Source organism: Lissotriton vulgaris, chromosome 4_1 (assembly GCF_964263255.1).
Source record: "Lissotriton vulgaris chromosome 4_1, aLisVul1.2, whole genome shotgun sequence".
NCBI classification, from domain to species: Eukaryota; Metazoa; Chordata; class Amphibia; order Caudata; family Salamandridae; genus Lissotriton; species Lissotriton vulgaris.
In genome coordinates, this window is record NC_141691.1 from 1,538,258,806 (window position 1) to 1,538,281,440 (window position 22,635).

Here is a 22,635-nt window from a genome sequence, read left to right on the forward strand (position 1 = left end):
CCCTCCACTTCCGCCAGGCCGACCACTACCACCGCTTCCACCGCATGGGCCTGCCCCTCGGTCGGTGATACCTCCGGTCCCTCCGCCGAGGTCCACGTCATTACCTCCTCTGCCGACACCTCCTAAGGGGACACCGAAACCTAGACCCCAGGAGGAACCGAGGAAGACTCCCCGACGGAAACCTGTGGAGCGGCCACGGGCTGGCAGATCACGCTCTCGCTCTAGGAGGAGGGAGCGATCGTGCCACAGATCGTCCACGCGGCCGAGATACCGCCATAGGAGGCACAGATCTCGCTCTCACACGAGGTCCTCAGGGACCAGGGACTACTCTCCGACCTTGTCGGGATCACCGGACACGAGGGTGTCTCCGATTGATGACCTGGTGGCGTTCCACGATGTTCTTTTGAGAGGCGCTGCAAAGTTGGGCATATCTTTGACGGTGCCTACACCTAAGACTTCAGTCATTTTCGAGACATTGCACCAGAAACACCTGTCTCGTCCACTGCTGTCTCTGGTGCCGGGCCTGGAGGAACCGGCCATGGCCCTCTTTCTCACCCCTGCGGGTGATGAAAAAGTACCAGGCTCCCGATTCGGACCCAGCCTTTCTAAGGGCGGAACCTCCTCCGGATTCTGTGATTGTGACGGCGGCCCGCAAACAACATGCCACCACCCAGTCATCCACGGTTCCCCCGGATAAGGAGTCTAGATGGATGGATTCAGCAGGAAGGAAAGTATGTGGAACATCGGCGACCTCTATGAAGGCTGCGAGTACCACAGCTTTGTTGGGACGCGCCCTCTGGGACCCCCTCCAGCAGTTTGCGGAACACTTGCCTCGCGAGAAGCGGGAGGACTTCCAGGAAGTGCTGAATGAAGGGATGCTGGTAGCGAATCAAATTATCAGCGCTGCGGCAGACTCATCCCTACTAGCGGCACATGGTTTTTGCCATGGAGTTAACCAGCGATGTCACGCCTGGCTCCGCCTTACGTCATTGAAACCGGACACACAGCAGAGGGTAGCCAACCTTCCATTCTCTGGCGAGACCCTCTTTGGGAAACATGCGGATGACGAAATGGCCCGCATGAAGGCAGAGGCCGAAACGCTCACGGCTGTGGGCCTGGAAAAGCCCAAAGAAGTGAAGAAATCGTACCGCCCATTCCAACGGCGGTTCGGTGGGCAGGGCAGAGGACGTGGCCACCTTCGGGACAGTCACAGCAACATCAACAGTTCCGTAAGCCGTTCCAGGAACGCCAGAAGGGCAGAGAAGGCCAACAATCGGCTCCAGCGACCAAAGGCCCGGCCGGGTCTAGGCCCTGAGCACTTACTTCCCCCGGATCTGTTACCCACTCCGGTTGGGGGAAGCATTCAATTTTTTCTGGCAGAGTGGAGAAAAATTACTCAGGACAAGTGGGTGCTGAATATTGTTTGCAATGGATACAGTCTTTGGTTCACCAGCCCGCCTCCAGCAATTCCACTGGTCAGCTCGCAGTTTCAGCTGCGCGAGCTTCAGGCGGAAGCGGATATCCTGTTAAGGAAAAGGGCGATAGAAGACGTACCTCTGTCTCAGATAGGAAGAGGTCTGTACTCCCGGTTCTTCCTGGTTCGCAAGAAGGACAAGAACGAGTTCAGGCCCATTCTGGACTTGCGACAGGCAAACAAATGGATTCGCAGGGAAAAGTTTTGCATGCTGTCGTTGCATCAGATTTATCTTCAGTTGCAACAGGGAGACTGGCTATGTGCTATAGACCTACAGGATGCGTACTTCCATGTGCCCATTGCACACAAACACAGGAAGTTCCTGCGGTTCCAAGTCGGCGCCAATCATTATCAATACACAGTACTCCCATTCGGACTAAAGTCTGCACCGAGAACATTCTCGAAGTGCATGGCGGTGGTAGCAGCACACCTGCGAAAGAACAAGGTATTTGTCTACCCGTACCTGGACGATTGGTTGATCAAGGCATCCTCCTTCTCGGAAGCGCGAGCACACTTCCAGAGGACGTGTGTTCTCTTGAACAAGCTGGGGTTGCACATCAACATGTCCAAGTCTGTCCCGACTCCGGTCCAATGCATACAGTACTTGGGAGCCTCCATCAATACGCTGTCAGCAAGCGTGTCTTCTTCGGAAGAGCGACGATTATCTCTCCTTCGGAAGGCTCAGGCTCTTATGACAACTCCATCTACAACAGTGAGGACGGTGTCTTCTCTACTGGGATCGATGGCCTCTTGTATCTTCCGGACGCCACACGCACGGCTGCACGAGACCGCTGCAGGAGTGCTTGGAAGACCAGTGGGATCAGAGGAAAGGATCTTGGGACAACAAGATACGACTGTCTATGCATGCTCTTCAGTCTCTGAAGTGGTGGTGTTCAGCGGAGAATCTCCTCAGAGGGGTTCCCTTCCACAAGGACATTCCCTCGCAGACTGTCGTGACGGATGCTTCTCTCCTGGGGTGGGGAGCGCACTCCGGGAACCTACAGATTCAAGGAACGTGGTCACCGATGGAGGCCACGTATCACATCAATTTCCTGGAACTCAGAGCTGTTCACTTGGCACTGAAGGCCTTTCTTCCGTCCTTCCAGACCAACTCTCTGCTTGTACAGACGGACAATACCACCACGATATATTACCTCAACAAGCAGGGGGACTCGAGATCACGCACTCTGTCGCAGGAGGCGCAGGCGATCTGGCACTGGCTCCTAGCCAGAGGACTGACGATAACGGCTACCCATCTGCCAGGTGTGCAGAATGTTCAGGCAGACGCACTGAGCAGACTGGTTCAGGAAAACCACGAATGGGTCATAAACGACGAAGTACTAGGAGAAGTCTTTGCAAGGTGGGGAACTCCAGACGTAGATCTGTTCGCCACCGCCGAAAACAGCAAATGCAGAGACTTCGCCTCCAGGTACTACCAGCAGGGAACGCTGGGGAATGCATTATGGATCAACTGGTTGAACAGCTTTCTGTACGCTTTTCCTCCCATTCCCCTGATTCCGGCAGTGCTCATCAAGCTGGCCCGGTCCAGGGCTCGGATGATACTCATTGCCCCGGAAAGGCCCAGACAGTGGTGGTTCACGGACCTACTTCACCGGTCTCTCCTTCCTCACATTCGGCTGCCGTGCAGGCCGGACCTTCTCACGAAGTTCGGGGGACGGATGTTACACCCCAACCTCTCGTCCTTGAGTTTGGCGGCATGGCTCCTGAGATAGTGCAATATGGCCATCTGAATCTGCCCGAGGATTGTATAGACATACTGAAGGAGTCTAAGAGACCTTCCACTCGGACTTCCTATGCTTACAAGTGGAAGAAGTTCTGTATCTGGTGTCAGTCTAAGAACCATGACCCGACGACGTGTAAGGAAGATGTCATCTTTCCTTACCTTCTACATTTGGCGCAGTCTGGACTTAATGTTCATTCCATTACGGTTCATCTTGCTGCATTGACTGCCTACAGGAAATGCCCTTCACAGACTTCCTTTTTCCAGATCCCTGTGATCAAAGATTTTCTGAAAGGATTGAAGAAAGTATTCCCTCCTGTAGGGCTTCCTTCGCCTTCATGGGAACTGAATGTGGTGCTGTCCAGGCTGATGAAGGAGCCTTTTGAACCTATTCATAAGGCCTCGTTGCAGCACTTGTCCTGGAAGGCGGCGTTCCTCGTGGCCATTACATCGGCCCGCAGGGTGAGTGAAATTCAGGCGTTGTGTTGCCAAGAACCTTATACTGTATTTCATGCTGCTAAGGTTGTTATGCGTACTCCCCCTAAATTTCTTCCCAAGGTTATTTCTGATTTTCATGTCAACCAGACCATAACTTTGCCTACGTTTTTTCAGAATCCTTCATCTCCAGCGGAAAGGTCTCTCCATTCCCTGAATGTTAGGAGGGTGTTGAAATTTTATCTGGATAAAACCAAAGATATTCGCAGGTCTGACCAGTTGTTTATTAATTATGGATCAGTCAGGACGGGTCTTGCTACCTCTAAGCAGTCCATTTCTAGGTGGATTGTGTCCTGCATACAATTGTGTTACCAAAAGGCTAATAAGACCTTAGTAGGTAAGCCCAAGGCTCATTCCACCAGGGGCAAAGCTGCCACGACAGCCTTGCTCCGTAACGTGCCGATTGCTGAAATCTGCAAAGCAGCCACGTGGAAGTCGGTTCATACCTTTGCTAAGCATTACTGTCTGGGCACTGATGTCAGGGCAGATGCTCAGGTTGGACAGGCTTCGCTGCGGAATTTGTTCGCACAATAGTGGTGTTAATTTCCTTCTCCACCGCCGCTTTGGTGTGGGGATGGGCTTGCCATTCTATTCACTAGATTATGACTATACACAAAGATCCCCTACTACAGAAGGAGTAGTTTCTGTCCTGTAACTCCAGTTCTGTAGTAGGGGTATCTCTGTTATAGTCATAAGCGCCCGCCCTCTTCCCCGGTGGAGATAATTCGTCATGTAAGGAATGCTACAGGTGTGGCGTGCTACGCCTTCAAAAAGAACTGAAAGTAAGAGGGACCTGCTATGCATTCTGGGATACTGGGAGAAAGTTCTGGAAAGTTCTCTTAAAGGCACAGTATCCTATTTAAGCCACATAATGGCAGCCTATGGGGCTTGTCTGTCCATGCCTTCCTCTCTATCATTCCAGAGTCTTTTACTGGTGGAGGCAAGTTTCTCTATGGTAGAAACTGCAGGCTGGGTTGTGTGTGGTGTTGTTTGGTGGAATTTCTAGTTGAAGTACTGGACAGTGTAGCCTGTGGATATAGGCTGCATTGTTTGTCTTTAAATTCTCTCTTAAGTGTCTTGCAGGGTCTGCATGTTTTGACAACTTAAGAGATTATTTTTGATTGCCGGGGTCCACGCACATGGGCGGGACTATTCACTAGATTACGACTATAAAAGAGATACCCCTACTACAGAACTGGAGTTACAGGACAGAAACTACTCCTTACTACGCAATACCCCACTTTCTTAAATATAATATCAGGACAATAGGCTTACTGAGCGACTGTGCTGACCGCTGTCCTTTATACCAGCTGTATCGATCCTTCAACTCTCCTTGTTGAGTGGTGGTACACTCCTAGTACTGTGTAACACAGGACCATTTCTGGCTAAATTAGGTTAGGATACCTCTGGTTATAACTCCTTATGTATGCTGTTGATTAGGCGCAGTGGGGGTTTGCCATGCAACCAGTTACGGGCAGCTGCGAAGAATAAGTGTCATTAGAGGCAACCAGTTTATGTCATTTTTGTTGATAGTTCTCAAACAACACCTTTGTGGTGTTTTTTTTGGGGGGGGGGGGGGCAATGGTTTGGCTTGCTTTTTTTTTTTTAACAACCGCTGTGAGGAATACCACGTTTCTATTCTTTTTGCTGATGGGGCTCCCTGCAAAGTTCTTCAATTTTCTGATTATCAATTTATCAGTTCTGTTCTTCAAACCATATGTGGACCTTGCACCTCAAGCAGCAGAGCGCAAACATGTCAGGTGCAGATTGTTATCCTTAGGTTCCTTCTCCAGGATCTCTTGAGGAACACTGGCACTTTGGTCCTACTGTGCTTCAGCACGTTCTCTGCATCTGTGACCTTGACTACTCCTTTACATGTGTCGACTTTAAATGTCGCTGCAATACAGTGCATATTCTAAATTTGGGGGGCAGTGAGGTAACACTTCAACAGGCTCATGAGGCTCTCAATTTATTTTCTACAACACAACATACAGATGTTTCTTGGCGTCATGTAATGGCCATACTAACAAAAACATGTTTTGTTGTGGCCAGCTAATCAGTTTGATCCAGTTCAAAGACTCAACCCAGATCTCTTAGTCTGCATAGGACCAAGAAATAAATGCTTCCCTTCTCCATACTTATTCCTTGATGTTTTAAAGTCTGTTAGACAGACATAAAAAATACAAGATTACAGCCCAACTGACAAAGAGCTACATACTCTTTAAACCTGCTTTTTTGGCCTACCACTTAAGGGCCCGATTAAGAGCTTGGATGGACCTGCGTCCGTCCGACATCATTTGGGAACTGGGACTGACCCATTCCCGCAAGTAGGATGTGACGATGGAAGCATGCATTCCAACCAGAATGTATCCTCTCATTGTAAAGAGTTAAAGTGCAGTTCATCCCTGCACCCAGTGACAGGCACCTCAAGGTGCCTGCCACCGGGTGCAGGGATCAACAGGGGGCACCATGGGTGCCCCCTAGGCGGCAATCCGGAGGCCTTGCACCCATGGGGCCCCTGCTGGGGGCCCCCAAAGTCAGATTCCCACAGACTTCTTGTGTCGGAAAGGCCGGCACAGAAAGGCAGTGGGAATCAACCATTGTAATCCCTCAGGCGGAAAGAGCCACCCTTGGGTTTACAGGCCCCTTTCTGAATGACAGACGGGCTCTCCCAGCCAGTAAGCCATTCGGAAATCCTGTTTGGATTAATTTCCGACCGACTCAATCAAAATGGGTTGGTCGGAAATTAATCCAAACAGCATCGCAATCGGGCCCTAAATCTTGGCCTGTCTGCCATCATTGTAAGTTACGCAAACACAACAGCTTCGAGGTGTTACCTCGAAACCGGTCCGGTCCTCGGATGCTTGATTCCGTTCTGGGAAGGACATGGCTTTTGTAGTTCGGACTGGACTGTTCCCATGGGGCACAGGGTCAGAGCTGATTTGCATATCGCCATTGTCTAACCCAGGGTGGTGTGGAGTGCAAAATAACGATGGATTTGGGCCCAGATCTTTGGACTGGGGTGAGTGTGTGACATTGATCCACATTCGGTCCATCACCTGTTGTGTTTGCATATTCCGCCCTAAGTGCGCTGGGGATGCCCAGACGTGGGTCCCAGGCACTCCACACCACTGGAGTCAAGCTAGCCGGGCTGATGAGAGGTGTTACCTCGAAACCGGTCCGGTCCTCGGATGCTTGATTCCGTTTTGGGAAGGACATGGCTTTTGTAGTTCGGACTGGACTGTTCCCATGGGGCACAGGGTCAGAGCTGATTTGCATATCGCCATTGTCTAACCCAGGGTGGTGTGGAGTGCAAAATAACGATGGATTTGGGCCCAGATCTTTGGACTGGGGTGAGTGTGTGACATTGATCCACATTCGGTCCATCACCTGTTGTGTTTGCATCATTGTAAGTTACAGCAGAGTGAGTTAAAGGTAAACAGTTTCAGTGTTCAGTCTCAGAGAGATATTCTGTAGTCAATTATTTTATTATTTTTTACTGAAACTTATAACAGGAAGATGAATCTAGGGTGATAATTTTTTTTATACTGCTTCGATCCTCAGGTCTACCACAGTTGATATGGTATAATGATGAAAGATCTGCAGGACTTTATGAAGCAGCATTGTTAGTGTTTGCAGTACACAGCACATCATGGTCCCATTCAATGAACAGAGATGACCGCAGGTCATCTCTAAATGTGACTGATGGTAGTCCGTCAGGATGGCAGAGGCAATGTCCTATGACACCCTGACATACAAAGTACTGTCCATCAAAAGCTAAATCAAGCCCTCAGTTTGTAAAGACTTGCTCTCCATGAACCAATTCTAAAATGTCCTTGATTAGGGACAAAGACCATCTGTGCTTGACTGCAACCTTATTTAGTCCTCTATAGTTAATGCACAGTCTTAGACCTTGATTTATCGTCAATACAGAAAAACATAATGCCCCAGCAGGGGCTGAAGATGGAACAACCCAACCATTTTGAAGATCACTCTGCAAATAGCATAGGACTTCCTTCTCAACTAGTAAATAAATGTGCCTAAAAGGGACAATAGCCTCTGGTAAAGCTGCAATAGCACAATCATAATCTCTATAGGGTGGAAATACACTGAGGTCAGGGTCAGAAAAAAAATAGATAAAGCATGATGCTGCAGGGGCAAAGTAGTCAAATTAGCCACTATCATCTGAGAAGTAGCATCTCAGTTCACCTGACAATGACCAATAACTTGCACAGGCATAACAATGGTCATGACAGTACTGTGAAATCACATAACTAACCACAACCAATATGAAAGATCACAATCATTCTTTGAAAATCATACCCATGAAACCTAATAATATCTAATTTCCCATAACGCATCTATTAACCTCACCGACTAACTGCCTGAATTCACATAAATCCCTTTTCCCAATGTTCACACTTAACTCCCACTAATTTAATATACCAGAAAGAAACTTGAGTGTATGCATGGAATAGTTTGCTTGTGAGCACAGGACTAATTCCAAAAAACAACAATAACAAATAACACTGGAGTATCATTTACCCTTAGGTCCCGGAGCAGGGTGCTGCGTGGTGTAAAACTCTTCAACATTTCGTCACTTTAGTGATTTGGCTTGCAAAGATGATCATCTTTTTAATTTTGGGTTTTAAAATACTGGTTTTCTATCAGCAGCTAATATAAAGGTCACACCTAATTTTAGCAATAACTGCTGAAATAAAAGTGTCACCCCCTTGTGACCACATATCGAAGCACTTGTTAAAAGATATGCACCAGATTCAAGTTTGTCTACAGACTATTTACCTCTTCAATCGGACCTCGAAAAGCAAATCTTAATATCCTTACATTTAGTAAACAATAGGGCAGTACTTCTTTTCAGACGTTCTGGATAGGAAATTACTGGAATTAACAGTCTTGGATTAGATCATGGGAATTCTTTCTGTACTGGGATTGTGCGTCTCCTGCAGAAAAGAAATATGAAGGTTGTTCTTCAACACCTACAACATTGTTTTGCTTTATTTTTAAGCCTGTCAATGTCCTATGTAATACATTTGCAATTGTGCTTTGGCCATTTTGTGTTTTGGCCATGCTGAATTTAACGTTTATCTTTAATATGAATCCATCTAAATATAAGAGATCTAGGATTCCCCCAATAACTGATAATTCTCTTAATAATCCTCTTTAACAAAAAGTTTAAAAAAAATAAAAAACCCTTATAAACGTGACGCAATAATAAATAAAACACAGCAGCCGTCAGATTGACACCATGCAAATTTAGAAATTATATACAGTCACTAAGGAAGTGATCGATAATTTATGTACTAAAATATGTTTCCATGCTGAAGTCCTTCTTGTACAAAACCGACAACAAAGCAACCAATAGCACGGAGTCGATTTTGATCCAGACAGAAATAACAAAAAAATTAAATTATTAATTAAAAAGATAGGCGTAAATTCAAACAAGATAGTTTGCTGTTAAGCACCAACTCTCAAACTGCCTTTCACACACATACACAAGATTGTTACAATTATGTTTTTTGAAGTCACTTGTAGGGCACTGTAGACTCCGAACCGTTTCAGGGTGCTTTCCGGGCTATGCCTTCCTTTGCTCCGATCTTCTGTGAAACGTATCGCACTGATACATAAAACACAGCAGCCGTAAAACGGACACCATGCAAATTTATGAATTATATATTCAATCGCTGAGGAAGTGGTCCATTATCTATGTATTAAAGTATGTTTCCTTTCATAAGTCCTTCCTGTACAAAACCAACAAAAATGGCACATAGCAACAATAAAACCACAAATAAAACCACCGTACAGTGCACGTGAGAAAAAGGAAAGAAGGGAGCCATGTGTGCAGCAGACATTGCCAGCATGGTTGGCAGTTGTTGAACACACTGGGAGGTTGCTGTAGGGCCTGTTTAGCCCAAAGGGCGGCGACATGGAGAAGATTATGGCACACTCATATATTTTGTTTCGACACTGCATCAGTATGGAGTCACACGTCGTCTACAAGGGTTGAATAATTACAGACGTTGTTTTAAAAAGAGCCTGCTGAAATAAGTAACCAATGTTTTAGGGTCAGAAAAGATTATCGTGAGGACAATATGCATACAGGATCTTTAGAGGCACCCAGCAATAATATGCATTCCCATCAATCACCGGATGTTAACCCGGCCACTGAGGCACTGTCACTAGAACCCAAATTTTAAAGTAGGATTCAACAGCAATAAAACCACGTCTGCTGTTTCGTGTCATAGTAAAATTTTGCACTAACTGTGTGACAACCTTGAGAGTGACGGAATCATACTTTGTTTTCTTGGCTAAGGGAATCTCCTGTATTAAGACTGCCTTACTATTTGTTGATTTTCTCTCTCTACGGATATGAAACACACAAGCATACCAAACGCCAATCCTCCACAAGCTACACTCTTCCCAACCGAAGCCGAACTGAGCAGAAAAACAGAAATAGTGCGCTGCAATAAGCATACATTGGTAGGATTGAAAGACTACATGTAGGAGGGCCAGACGTCAGGGGATGGAACCAAGCGCAGAAAGGAGGGAACAATGTAACCAATGAAAAGCCAGCATTTTACAATGTCACACAAAATAACGAATGGGAAGCATGGGCGTGCCAAAAAACCCAGAGAGGGATTACACCATGCCCACACAGAGCAGCACATGTACATGCACGCTGCCTCTAGGCTCCACCGAAAAATGCCAGTGTAACTTCTCCCTTTCCACACCATTACCCACCAATTGCTACTAAACATTTCCAGCTGCTTTTGATGGGCTTACAAGAGCCTTTACAATGAGATGATGAAGACAATACCTATCAGTACAACTCAAGTTCATGTTTGAAACAACAACACATGGCAACAACAGTCGAGATGCATTTTTTTTAAATACTGTGCATAGTTTTAGGTTTGATGGCCTGCTCACAAAAGCAGAAGCAGTGGAGTTGCCAAAACTTAATGACACACACCAGAATAGAAATTCTGGTAATGTGTCACCATGAGTACATGGTGTCATCCCTGAGTAATGGGCACTCCTTAAGTTCTTGTAAGACAAGACTCCTGGTTTCGTTTTGCGATTTTTACTCGTTCATTTATTCACATCATCATTGTACTTCATGATAGCATTACGTCACTTCAAATCGCTGTTTCAATTATTTCAATTTTTCATGAACACATATATACATCCGGTTGCTCCAATGCATTTCGGGCAAACGTGCCCTTCATCTGGCAGCTTCTACAAACATAAAGAGAAAGACATAGCGCTAAGGGTGTGCTTACGTCCAACATGGGAATTACATAAATTAGTTAAAGCGGCATGCGAGATCATGGGGTGTGCCGAGTTAATCGGGGTGAGATAAGGTGGATTCAAAAGGGGGTTCAGAGTAGAGTTTAGATCACATGCGGGAAAGGTGATGTGAAAGGAGGGATCATGCTAGTAGAAAACGTGCAGGCTACTCAGAATCTCGGTGGGGGGAGGTAAAGGTGTTTTGGTCCGTAAGTGATAATCAGGTGGGTTCGCGTTTCTGTGGATAAGCCCATAGGTGTGAACTGAGTGGATATCGTCGTTAATAAAAAACGAGTGATCTGGTGACGTGGGTTAGACTTACTCGGTGTGTTGTGATCTTCGGCTTCGGTCGTCGGTGTGGCGGTTTCTGTGCAGAAGTGTAGTTACCGGAAGTGGTGTTATGTGTGTGTTTACGGAGTGAACATAAACGACGGGCTAAGAGTATAGGTACTGGTGTCGGCCATATTGAGAGGAGAACAGCTACATGAGTGTTAAGGGTGTGAAGTGGGGTTAGAAACAGAGATTAGGAACAAAATTGCATGTTAGGAAAACAATGTATGCAGCTTATAGTGTCTTATATAAAACATGAAAATTCTAAACGATCATTAAGGCCCATGGGCTTCATTGATTGCATTCGATAAATCCAGGCCATCTCTCTCTGCAGCAGGTATTTACTGTTATCAATGCCCTCGATCTTTTGAACCTGTTCTAAGACCAAAAACTTAAGTTGGGACACATTATGTCGGTTTTCATTCAAATGTGTCGCTACATTCGATTTGGTGTTCTTAAGTCTGATGTTTGATTTATGCTCGTTAATCCGAGTCTTTATTTTTCTCTCAGTTTTGCCAATGTAACACTTCCCGCATGGGCATTTAATAAGATATACGACATTGGAGGTGTCGCATGTAGCGTTAACATGTAACTTTACGGGAGTCCCTTTCATGGGGTGGTTCCCTACAGTTCCAGTGATAATGTTGTTGCAATTTCCGCAATTTCTGCACGGTCTGGTGCCTTTCGCGGGCAGTCCCTCAGGGTGCTTTTTGATTAGAATTTCTTTCAAGTTGGCGCTACGAGTGTAGGCGAATAAAGGTGGTTCTTTGAACGTGGTGCGAAAGTCGGGTTCAATGCTCATGATCGGTTAATGGCGTAAGATGATTCGTTTAAACAAAAGACTCATATTCGAGAATTTGGACACCAGTACCATCCTGTTTTTTTGTTCACGTGGTGTTCTAGAAAGTAGTTTTTCCCTTGGTGTTTCAAGAGCTTTCTTTTTTGCACTTTCTATGAGGGACTTTGGATATCCTCTTGCCTGGAACCTCTCCCATTTCTTGTAGTCAGATTTCAGTCTGTTTGGGATCAGATGAAATTCTCCTAACTCTCAGCATTTGAGATATCGGTAAATGTGATTTTAAGGATCCTTGGTGGTGGCTGGAAAAATGTAACGCATTGTTTCGGTCAGTTTTTTTTCGAAACAGACCCGTTTCAAAACAGGTGGCTGTAGCTGTAATCTTTACATCAAGGAAGGTGATTGTGTTTTTATTGATCTCCCAAGTGAATTGGATACGTTCATTAGCTTGGTTCAATAAGGTCAGGGCTTGTGATAAAGATTCTTCGGTGTTCTTCCAGATGATGAATACATCATCTATATACCTTGCATACATTTTCATGTTGTTTGTCCAGTTTGGGTTATCGTAGATGTTGGTTTGTTCAAAGTGTTTCATATAGATATTTGCATAAGTCGGCGCAGCGCAATTCCCCATTGAGGTACCGGACAGCTGTAGATACCATTCGTTGTCCAATTGAAAATAGCTTTGGTACAGCGTGAAGATCGTTAATTCCATGAAGAATTGTTGCATGCCTGGTTCAAGATTACTTTCAAGAATCGATTTTTCCATGGCTTCTATGCCCCGGCGTGGGGGATCGATGTGTAAAGCGAGCGGACGTCCGCTGTGCATAGTACTACATGTTCTTCTTCAGAGATGTCAATGCGAGCCAATTTATTCAAGAAATCAGTCGTGTCTTGGATGTAACTATCCATCTGTCTTACTGTTGGTTGTAAGTAACGGTCTATGAATTTTCCCACGGGTTCATGAAGTGAACCCCTGGTGGAGACGATAGGCCTGAACGGAGGGTCTTCTAAACACTTGTGGATTTTTGGTATCAGGTAAATGGTCGGACTCTTTGGGAATGGTTTCAGTAAGTATTTCTTGGTTCTGTCGTCAATAGTTCCACATTCATAAGCTTTTTGAACAATGTTGGCCAAAATTTCTTTGAATTGTGTGGTGGGATTACTAGTCAGTTTCATATAGGTTAGTTCATCTTGTATGTGTTCTTGTACCTTCCGGTTATACATGGTGGAGTTCATTACCACTAGGGCGCCGCCCTTGTCGGCTTTAATACATTTGATTTGCTCGTTATTGGCTAACTTTTTCAAAGTGTCATAATCCTTCTGGGTGATGTTTTTGTGTCCTTTCTTGTTGTAGTTCAATTTGGAAATGTCTTGATTTACAAGACTCTCAAATAAGTCAATGCTTTTGTGGCTTATGGGTGCTTCAAATGTGCTGGCCGGTCTAAGACCCATCAGTTGATCTGGTTTCCTCGGTAACGGGGGTAATATATGGTCGAAGTAATGTTGTAGTTTCAGTTTACGTGCAAACTTATATGTGCTGACTTGTAGTTCTCATTGATTGGTTCTGTAAGTTGGTATAAACGAAATGGGAGAGAGGTTCCAGGCAAGAGGATATCCAAAGTCCCTCATAGAAAGTGCAAAAAAGAAAGCTCTTGAAACACCAAGGGAAAAACTACTTTCTAGAACACCACGTGAACAAAAAAACAGGATGGTACTGGTGTCCAAATTCTCGAATAGGAGTCTTTCGTTTAAACGAATCATCTTACGCCATTGGCCGATCATGAGCATTGAACCCGACTTTGGCACCACGTTCAAAGAACCACCTTTATTCGCCTACACTCGTAGCGCCAACATGAAAGAAATTCTAATCAAAAAGCACCCAGAGGGACTGCCCGCGAAAGGCACCAGACTGTGCAGAAATTGCGGAAATTGCAACAACATTATCACTGGAACTGTAGTGACCCACCCCATGAAAGGGACTCCCGTAAGGTTACATGTTAACGCTACATGCGACACCTCCAATGTCGTATATCTTATTAAATGCCCATGCGGGAAGTGTTACATTGGCAAAACTGAGAGGAAAATAAAGACTCGGATTAACGAGCATAAATCAAACATCAGACTTAAGAACACCAAATCGAATGTAGCGACACATTTGAATGAAAATCGACATAATGTGTCCCAACTTAAGTTTTTGGTCTTAGAACAGGTTCAAAAGATCGAGGGCATTGATAACAGTAAATACCTGCTGCAGAGAGAGATGGCCTGGATTTATCGAATGCAATCAATGAAGCCCATGGGCCTTAATGATCGTTTAGAATTTTCATGTTTTATATAAGACACTATAAGCTGCATACATTGTTTTCCTAACATGCGATTTTGTTCCTAATCTCCGTTTCTAACCCCACTTCACACCCTTAACACTCATGTAGCTGTTCTCCTCTCAATATGGCCGACACCAGTACCTATACTCTTAGTCCGTCGTTTATGTTCACTCCGTAAACACACACAACACCACTTCCGGTAACTACACTTCTGCACAGAAACCGCCACACCGACGACCCAAGCCGAAGATCACAACACACCGAGTAAGTCTAACCCACGTCAGCAGATCACTCGTTTTTTATTAACGACGATATCCACTCAGCTCACACCTATGGGCTATCCACAGAAACGCGAACCCACCTGATTATCACTTACGGACCAAAACACCTTTACGTCCCCCCACCGAGATTCTGAGTAGCCTGCACGTTTTCTACTAGCATGATCCCTCCTTTCACATCACCTTTCCCGCATGTGATCTAAACTCTACTCCGAACCCCCTTTTGAATCCACCTTATCTCACCCCGATTAACTCGGCACACACCATGATCTCGCATGCCGCTTTAACTAATTTATGTAATTCCCATGTTGGACGTAAGCACACCCTTAGCGCTATGTCTTTCTCTTTATGTTTGTAGAAGCTCCCAGATGAAGGGCACGTTTGCCCGAAATGCATTGGAGCAACCGGATGTATATATGTGTTCATGAAAAATTTAAATAATTGAAACAGCGATTTGAAGTGACGTAATGTTATCATTAAGTACAATGATGATGTGAATAAATGAACGAGTAAAAATCGCAAAACGAAACCAGGAGTCTTGTCTTACAAGAACCCAAGGAGTGCCCATTACTCAGGGATGACACCATGTACTCATGGTGACACATTACCAGAATTTCTCTAAGAGACGTGCCTAGGACGGACACGTCACCTGGTGGAGCACCCGACCTACTCAGTTTTCAAAAGAAATCCCCTTCAAGTTGAAAACATGGTTCTCAAGCTGTGCGCCACCCACCCCTTGTTTAGACACACCAGTATAGCACACGGTCCCCCTTAAGGTGAGGGATGGTGGACACTATACTCAGTCATCCATGCTGTACCCAGGGCTTAATTTGAGCCAGTAGTTGCAGTTGTGGGTTACCAGCATTCATTTTTGGAGAGAAGCCTTTATTTTTCTTCATCAGATTTTGACCCAGAGAGAAAAAAAAACACGAGTGGGAAATAAAAAGGAAGAGAAAGAGGGAAAACTATAACAAATAAAGGAAGCAAGAACATTCTCAAGTGAGATAAATTGGCAGGGAGTGTCTAGTGGTGGATTAAAGAGGCATCAGGTGGAATCAAAACTCTGCAGCCTTAGTATTCGGTAGGCTAACATTTAATAGCGCCCGTTACAGGCTTCTGAGCAAAACTTTGGGCCACAGCACTTATTCTTTAAGAAATGAAGCAATGGCTTTGCCAGTACGATGGAAGTCTAGTCACATTTGTGAAGCTCGAGGATAGACTGTATGTGTCCTCTCCCAGACTCACATTACAGACTTCCTCTAAGCGTTGACATTCATAACATTTTCTGTCCAGGACCGCCTTGGTTTCACGTTCTCCGACAGGATGGGCACATGCAGAAATGAGGTCTGATAGGCCAACCTTAAGTGGGCAGCCAATTACACACTATTCCTTTCAGTTTCAGGAGTCACAAAGGTGTTTGTTCCATAGTACTCTTTTATGAGGCGCGTAAAAGAAAAGCAGGTGGGGCAGATTGGACTTTACTTTATCTGGCAGCTGTCTCTTGATTACCATCTCTAAATGAGGTCTTTGACACTCAATAGCCAATGTTATGTTGTTGCTCCAGTCACAAAATACACTGGTTATTAAATTTGAAAAACCAACCTGTGTTTATCAAATGATGTCCTTGCCAAACGTGATTGCAAGATGGCAGTTATCTGATAAAGGGAACCACAAGAAAAAAAAACATTTTTATTAGTCCATCAGTCTCAAAGCAAAATGTAAAACAAAATGAAAAATAAGGTATTAGCTAACTCTTACCATTGCTGTTTGATCTGCAAGACGATCCAGGCGAGAAGCCCTGTGGAGCTGGAAAACAAAGAAAAGATTAACAATTACTCTAGAGTTGCAAACGTGCACTGGTGTCACACCAATATCATCAATTCTCTTCAGTAAAAAATGTGTATGTGACAAATTACAAGAATATACACTTTAAAGATAAAGCAAGGAGATTTTCACTCTCATCACACTTGGCACAACATTTCTTAGAAAGCTACATCTCTACCAACATATAAGCTTAAAGCTCACTAGAAGCAAAGCACAAGAAGGGGGCGCGGACCGCTGCTCTGGGGCTTTAGAAATACGGAAATACATTACTCCCTATTTTTGCAGTTTTATATTGTGCAAACCAGACCCAGGGTTGTCTCTCCACTTTACGAGAGGATGACAATATTGCACACAAGATTACAAACTACTTTGGTAAATGCAGTGATATACATTACAGTTACTATCTAGTGGATTTTGCAGTTGATCAGTGTTAGACATGACATACATTGGGGAAAAAATTGTGTTAAATTCTGTCACACTTTGTAAATGCATCCCTCAGAAGTGTAGAAACCCTAAAGATTTGAAGAAAGCATGGGTGATGCCCATCATCAAAAATACCTCCAAGGTCCCGTTCGAGCCTGAAAACTATGGGCCAATACATAATGTTCTCATCCTCTTGAAGGAAGCAACAATTGAGTTGCAGAGCAAACTGCAGACCAAGCAGAAACTTGGAGGATGCCAATCTAGTTTTCGGCCAGACAAGGGAAGAAACCAGCACGCTTAGCTGATCAGATAATTCTGCTAAACAGGATGGACAAAGAAGGCCCACAACTCATTGATGCTTCTGGACCAATCACCAGATTCCGATACACTAAACTACTGTTTCTTAGACCGGCGGGGAGGGAAGGAGTTTCAGTAAAAGCAGGGTTATGGCTTTAAACCTTAAACATTTGAACTGTTTGTGAACTTTTTACTGTGTATACGCAAAACAAAATAAGATTCGATTGATTTCACCAGAATATGTATACGAGAAGAAACAGCATCCACAACTTGTGTTACAAGTTACCAGAGCGCTCCTGCTGGTCTACAGTGTTATTCAACATCTAAACCCAACAACTTTACGATCTTCAAATGTCTAGTTTCAGAACCATGCAAATGACAACCATATGATATTCCACACAAGCAGAGAACAGGATCTGGATCAAAGTGACATCAATAGCATGTTTAATAACATCCAGAGGTGGATGCAGGGCAAGGGCTCGCTCTCAAAGAGAAAAAAATGGCTGCATGGGTGAAAGTGTTCAATGAGCGGCTAGAAGCAAGGACAGGCTAAATATAACAGATACTTTTAATATTAGCGATGTATTGGCTGGGTAATGTTGCAATATTATGCCTTTAAAAGTTAGATCCATCTAAATCTATGAAATGACATCATGTGCATTGTTCTTATTATGAATAGTTGTGAATTATTTTGTCTGAAATCCAAAAGGTGAGGGTTCATAACAGAAGTGTGATTTGGAGAGCTGGTCCTTTAAAGTCTCGGTGTTACCACCATACCCCGTGGGCTTGACTTTTTGTTATCTGGTGCTAATTCTTCTCAAACCTCCTCGAACAACCTTGAATGCAGTATTTTCACATTGTGTGGGTTACATGTGAGGTATGAATAGCAGGACAATGCTTATTGATCCTGTATTATTTTGTCTTCAATTCAAAGCCTTTGCTTCAGTATGCATCTTTGGGTTTGCCCCAGGCCACCATTTCTGTGCAGGGCTCTGCCAATAAACTAGGCCAGTGCATTGGTTCTCTGGGCCGAATTAGATGAACCTTGCATAGTAGGGTGTGTGCATGGACTGGCTTCTCCTTTGAGAATTCACTGTCAAATGGCGGGTGTGTGGAATAGAGTGTGTGGATGGACCAGCCTTTCCTTTGGAGGGACTGACCTCTCCTTCGAGACCTCTCTCTTAGATGACAGGTGTGCGCAGTAGTGAGTGGGGAGGGACAGCCATTTCCTTCGCGACATTTTCTCAAACGACAGGTAGGCGTAGTAGGGTGTGTGGAAGGACTGACCTCTCTTTTCAGATTTCTCTTTACAATGATGGGTGGGCATAGATAGGTGTGTGCTTGGACTGCCATCTCCTTTGACACCTCTCTCTCAAGATAGGTGTGCGTAGTAGGCTGTGTGCAGGGACTTGCCTCTGCTTCCAGAGCCCTGTCTCACATAATAGGTGTTCCTGGTAGACGGTATGGATGGACTAGCCTCTCCTTCGAAACTTCTAAGGTGACGGTTGTGCATAGTGGGTTGTGTGAATGGATTGGCCCATCTCATTTGAGACCTCTCTCTTAGATGCCCAGTGTTCATAGCAGAGTGTGTGCATGGACTGGCCTCTCTTTTGAGACCTCTCTCACAGATGATGGCTATGCGTAGTAGGGTATATGGGGAGCAACTGGCCTCTCCTTAGAGCCCTCTCTCTCACATGATTGGTTTGCATAGTAGGCTGTATGGGAGCAACTGGCTTCTCCTTTGAGACCTCTCTTTCAGATGAACAGCGTCTGTAGTAGGGTGTGTGGATGCACTGGCCTCTCATTCAAGACCTCTCTCTCAAATGACGGGTTTGGATAGTAGGTAGGGGGTATGGAGAGCGACTGGCCACTCCTTTGAGACCTCTCAGATGACAGGTGTGCATACTAGGGTGTGTGGGAGGATGGTCTGTCCTTTCAGACCTCTTTCACGGATGACTTATGTGCGTAGTAGTATGTGAGGAGGGTCTGGGACTGCCTCTCCTTTCAGAACTCTCTCTCAGATCACAAATGTTCATGGTAGGGTGTGGGGAGGGACTGGCTTCTCCACTGAGAACCCTTTATTGAATGTTGGGTGGGCGTAGTAGGGTGTGGGGAGACTTAACTCTACTCACAACTCTACTCTAAGGGTATAAATAGTAGACTGATAAAAAAAAACATCTCCACTAAGACTCCTTCCTACAGTAACAAGTGTGTATACAAGAGTGTATTCAAAGATCACCTACTCCTTTTTATTTTTCACGATCCCGCAAGAGTCTGATTTGCATATGGCAGGGTCTGTGACTAGGGGTGAGTGTCTGAAAAGTTTCAGCACTCCGTCCATCAGCTCCTAGTGTTTGCTTTAGTACTGGTGATGGTCATAAAGTATTTTCATAAGAGCATTTACAGCAAAAAAAATTAACTTGTCTCAGCCTTATTTTTAACTTTTTTCAAGCCACAAAGTGCAGCTATAAAACTAACCACAAGGAGTCTCTGCACTCCAGCAGAAGAGCATGTAGGTCCAGCTTAGAATGCTTTGAAAATAATGGTAAGCTCTCCTGGGGTCATGAATTCAGTGATTTATTAGACTTACTGAGATTTTTGTTACAGATGTTAGGCGGTGCTGCTGTGCTCACTGAAGCTCCCACAACAAATTGATGGTGCCTGTTAGAAATGTGGATCTCTGGTTGGCTAAGGCTTGCGCCAAAGCCAGGCAGACACCACCACTCTAGTCAGGGAAAGGGAGTTACATGCCAAAGATAACCCCTGCTCACCCCCTTGGTAGCTTGGCACGAGCAACTAGGCTTATCTCGGTGGCGATGTGTAAAGCATATGCACAACTCTCACAGTAATAACACACAGACACACCACAAAACACAAGGTTATATAAAAATAGCCTTTGTGTTATAATAAAGCACATCAGATAGTACTCACACAATGTACAACGTGCCAACTGGCACAAGCAATATTTACAAGGGATTATTTACACATGACAGGACCACGTGGGCCACTGTCAGAATTAGCACTTGGTAAAGAAATAGTAAAAGTAAGAATATATCTGAACTTAGAACACAGCCAGTAATCACTGGCAGACACTATACTCAGCGCCAACCTGGAATAGAAATCATAACAGGCACAGTATCACATAAGGCGAGAACTCTATTCTGCTTCAACCTCATAAGCTAAAATAGGATAAACCATAATCTCCTAAACATCAGGAAATACACTTAACATAACCTGCAGTAGGGAATAAATCAAAACTAGACCACAGTAGAGAATCAAAAGAAAGCATAAGACAGTAGGTAAAACCTAGTAAGCACAAAAAGCACATCTATCATCATAAATCAAGGTGCATAAATCATACTACAAACATTACATTTCCTAGTACATATAAAAATTACTTTAGGACCTAGCGCCCTACAAAACCTAATAGTCCCCTGGGCCAACTAGCCATCTATAAGGGGCTTAAATGCCCTCTGTCCACAAAGTCAGGGCGTGCTGCAAAGGCAGCGACAGTCACTGGGGCGCACTTGGCGCAAACCTAAATGTGGCAGCTGCCCAATACTTGCTGGGCAGCTGGGAAGCTCAACGAAGGCCTAAACGTTGCAGCTGACACTAAGTGCTGCGCAGCTGTGCAGGCAGAGATGGGGCAAAGGAGTGCTTCTCACTCCTGGGTTAAAAGACATGTCCCCTGAAACAAAAGTCCTAAACAATGCAGCTGCCCACTACTTGCTGGGCAGCTGGGGAGTAGAAATGCGGCATGGGCCCTCACTGGCCCTCAGAATAAATTGTGCCCAAACGTAGGAGCCCTCTGGCTCTGAAATAAACCTGTCTCATGTAGCACCCTGGCTCCTGAAATAATTAGGCCACAATCAAGAAGAACAACTTGCCCCCAAAACGTGGAGTGAACTGGCTCTGCTAAAATGAATTGGGTAGGGCTGGAGCCATCTAGGCTCTTGAAATACACATGGTGGAGCCACACGGGGCTTTGAACAACATATGCCCTCAAGTCCCTCACGGGGACTCCAAAATAACTGGGGGCCTCGTTGAAGCCATCTGGGCTCGGGGAAATAATAGGGACTTTAAATACATCAGGGCCAAAGCAGAGCACACTGGCTCCGTAAATCATGAGGCTAGGTTAGAGCCACACCGGCTCTTTACACAAACATGCCCAATAAAGGGAAAGAACTTGCCCCCAACGGTGGAAAGAACACAGGCCCTTCTAGCCCCTCTTATAAGTCATGGCCCCTTTAAGCAATTTGGGCCCGCAAAGTCAATATGTCCTGAACCCTTCACAGGGGATCTAAAGTAGATAGTGGGCACGTGGGAGCAGGCTGGCGCTCAGAAAACAAAATATGCCCACGAGGTTGGAGTTATCTCGCTCCTGCCATCCCCACTCACTGGCAATACGGGGATCTTCACTTGGATGCGGCGGGGGCAGGCACCGGCAATGTGCCTCGCGCCCCCTCGTGGGAACAGGCTGCAGCGCCACACTTCGCCCGGTCAATGTGGCAGCGCGACACCTGCGGGGCTCTCCCTTTCCCTCGGGAGCCCCGCGGAACAGCCACAGTGCCTCTCCTCTCGGCAGGCGGCCCCTCATCCTGCAGGCTGCCAAACGCGGGCTTCCCTTCCTTCCCCGGAAGTCCCGCCTACGGGGACACAGCCTTGTTTTCCTTCCGGGTCGCGCTGGGCAGCGGCCCGGGGGAGGCTGTATCGTGACTCGGGCTGCGGCGGAAGCATGAAAGGTAGGCTCCCTCCGATTTAGAATATGAAGCAGGGTGGGCTCCTGCTATATGAAACATACAAAAAGTGGCAATGTGGGGTGGGCTCCCACGAAGAAATTAGCGAAAGCGGGGGAGTCCCTAGGTCGGGATTCCCTCCGGACACGCTGCAGCGCAGCGCTGCAAGGGCAGTACAAAGAGGGTCCTTCCTTAAAATAAAGAGGCTCCAGAAATAGTAAATAAAGCGCTCTCCATCAGCTGGTATTGTTAAAGTGAAGTAAAGCGCCAAGCTAAAAAGGTCCTGGGGCAAAGAGATGGAGCAAAACAGCTCCCAGCAAAGGAAAGTCCTCCAGGTCCCCCATGCAAGGCAGAAGGGTCCCAGAGAGAAGTCATCCAGGCATCCAGGGGCAGGGCAGAGCCCAGGGAGGCAAGCCAGCAGCACGTCCCTGGCAGATCCCAGTCAAAGAACAAGAACAGTTACTTGGGGTCACAGCCCCTCTTTTATACACAGAAATCCTTTGTCTTAGCAGTGTAGGCAAGGGGAGAGCCAGATGCAACAAGTTCTTGAGCTCTTTGCTTTGCTCAGCCCCTCTCCCTATTCACAAGACAGGCCAGGGACATCAGACG

The 22,635-nt window shown here is 45.6% G+C and overlaps 1 protein-coding gene across 1 annotated transcript in view; it reads right to left on the reverse strand.

Annotated features, from left to right (window-relative positions):
• The window catches only part of NSMAF (neutral sphingomyelinase activation associated factor), a 606,375-nt gene that overhangs the window by 470,296 nt on the left and 113,444 nt on the right, over positions 1–22,635 (reverse strand). The window contains exons 8-9 of the mRNA XM_086965781.1: positions 16,505–16,552; positions 16,349–16,401 (exon numbers count right to left, since the gene is read on the reverse strand). Coding sequence (XP_086821907.1) covers positions 16,349–16,401; positions 16,505–16,552 — 101 coding nt within the window. The remainder of the gene's footprint in view (positions 1–16,348; positions 16,402–16,504; positions 16,553–22,635) is intronic.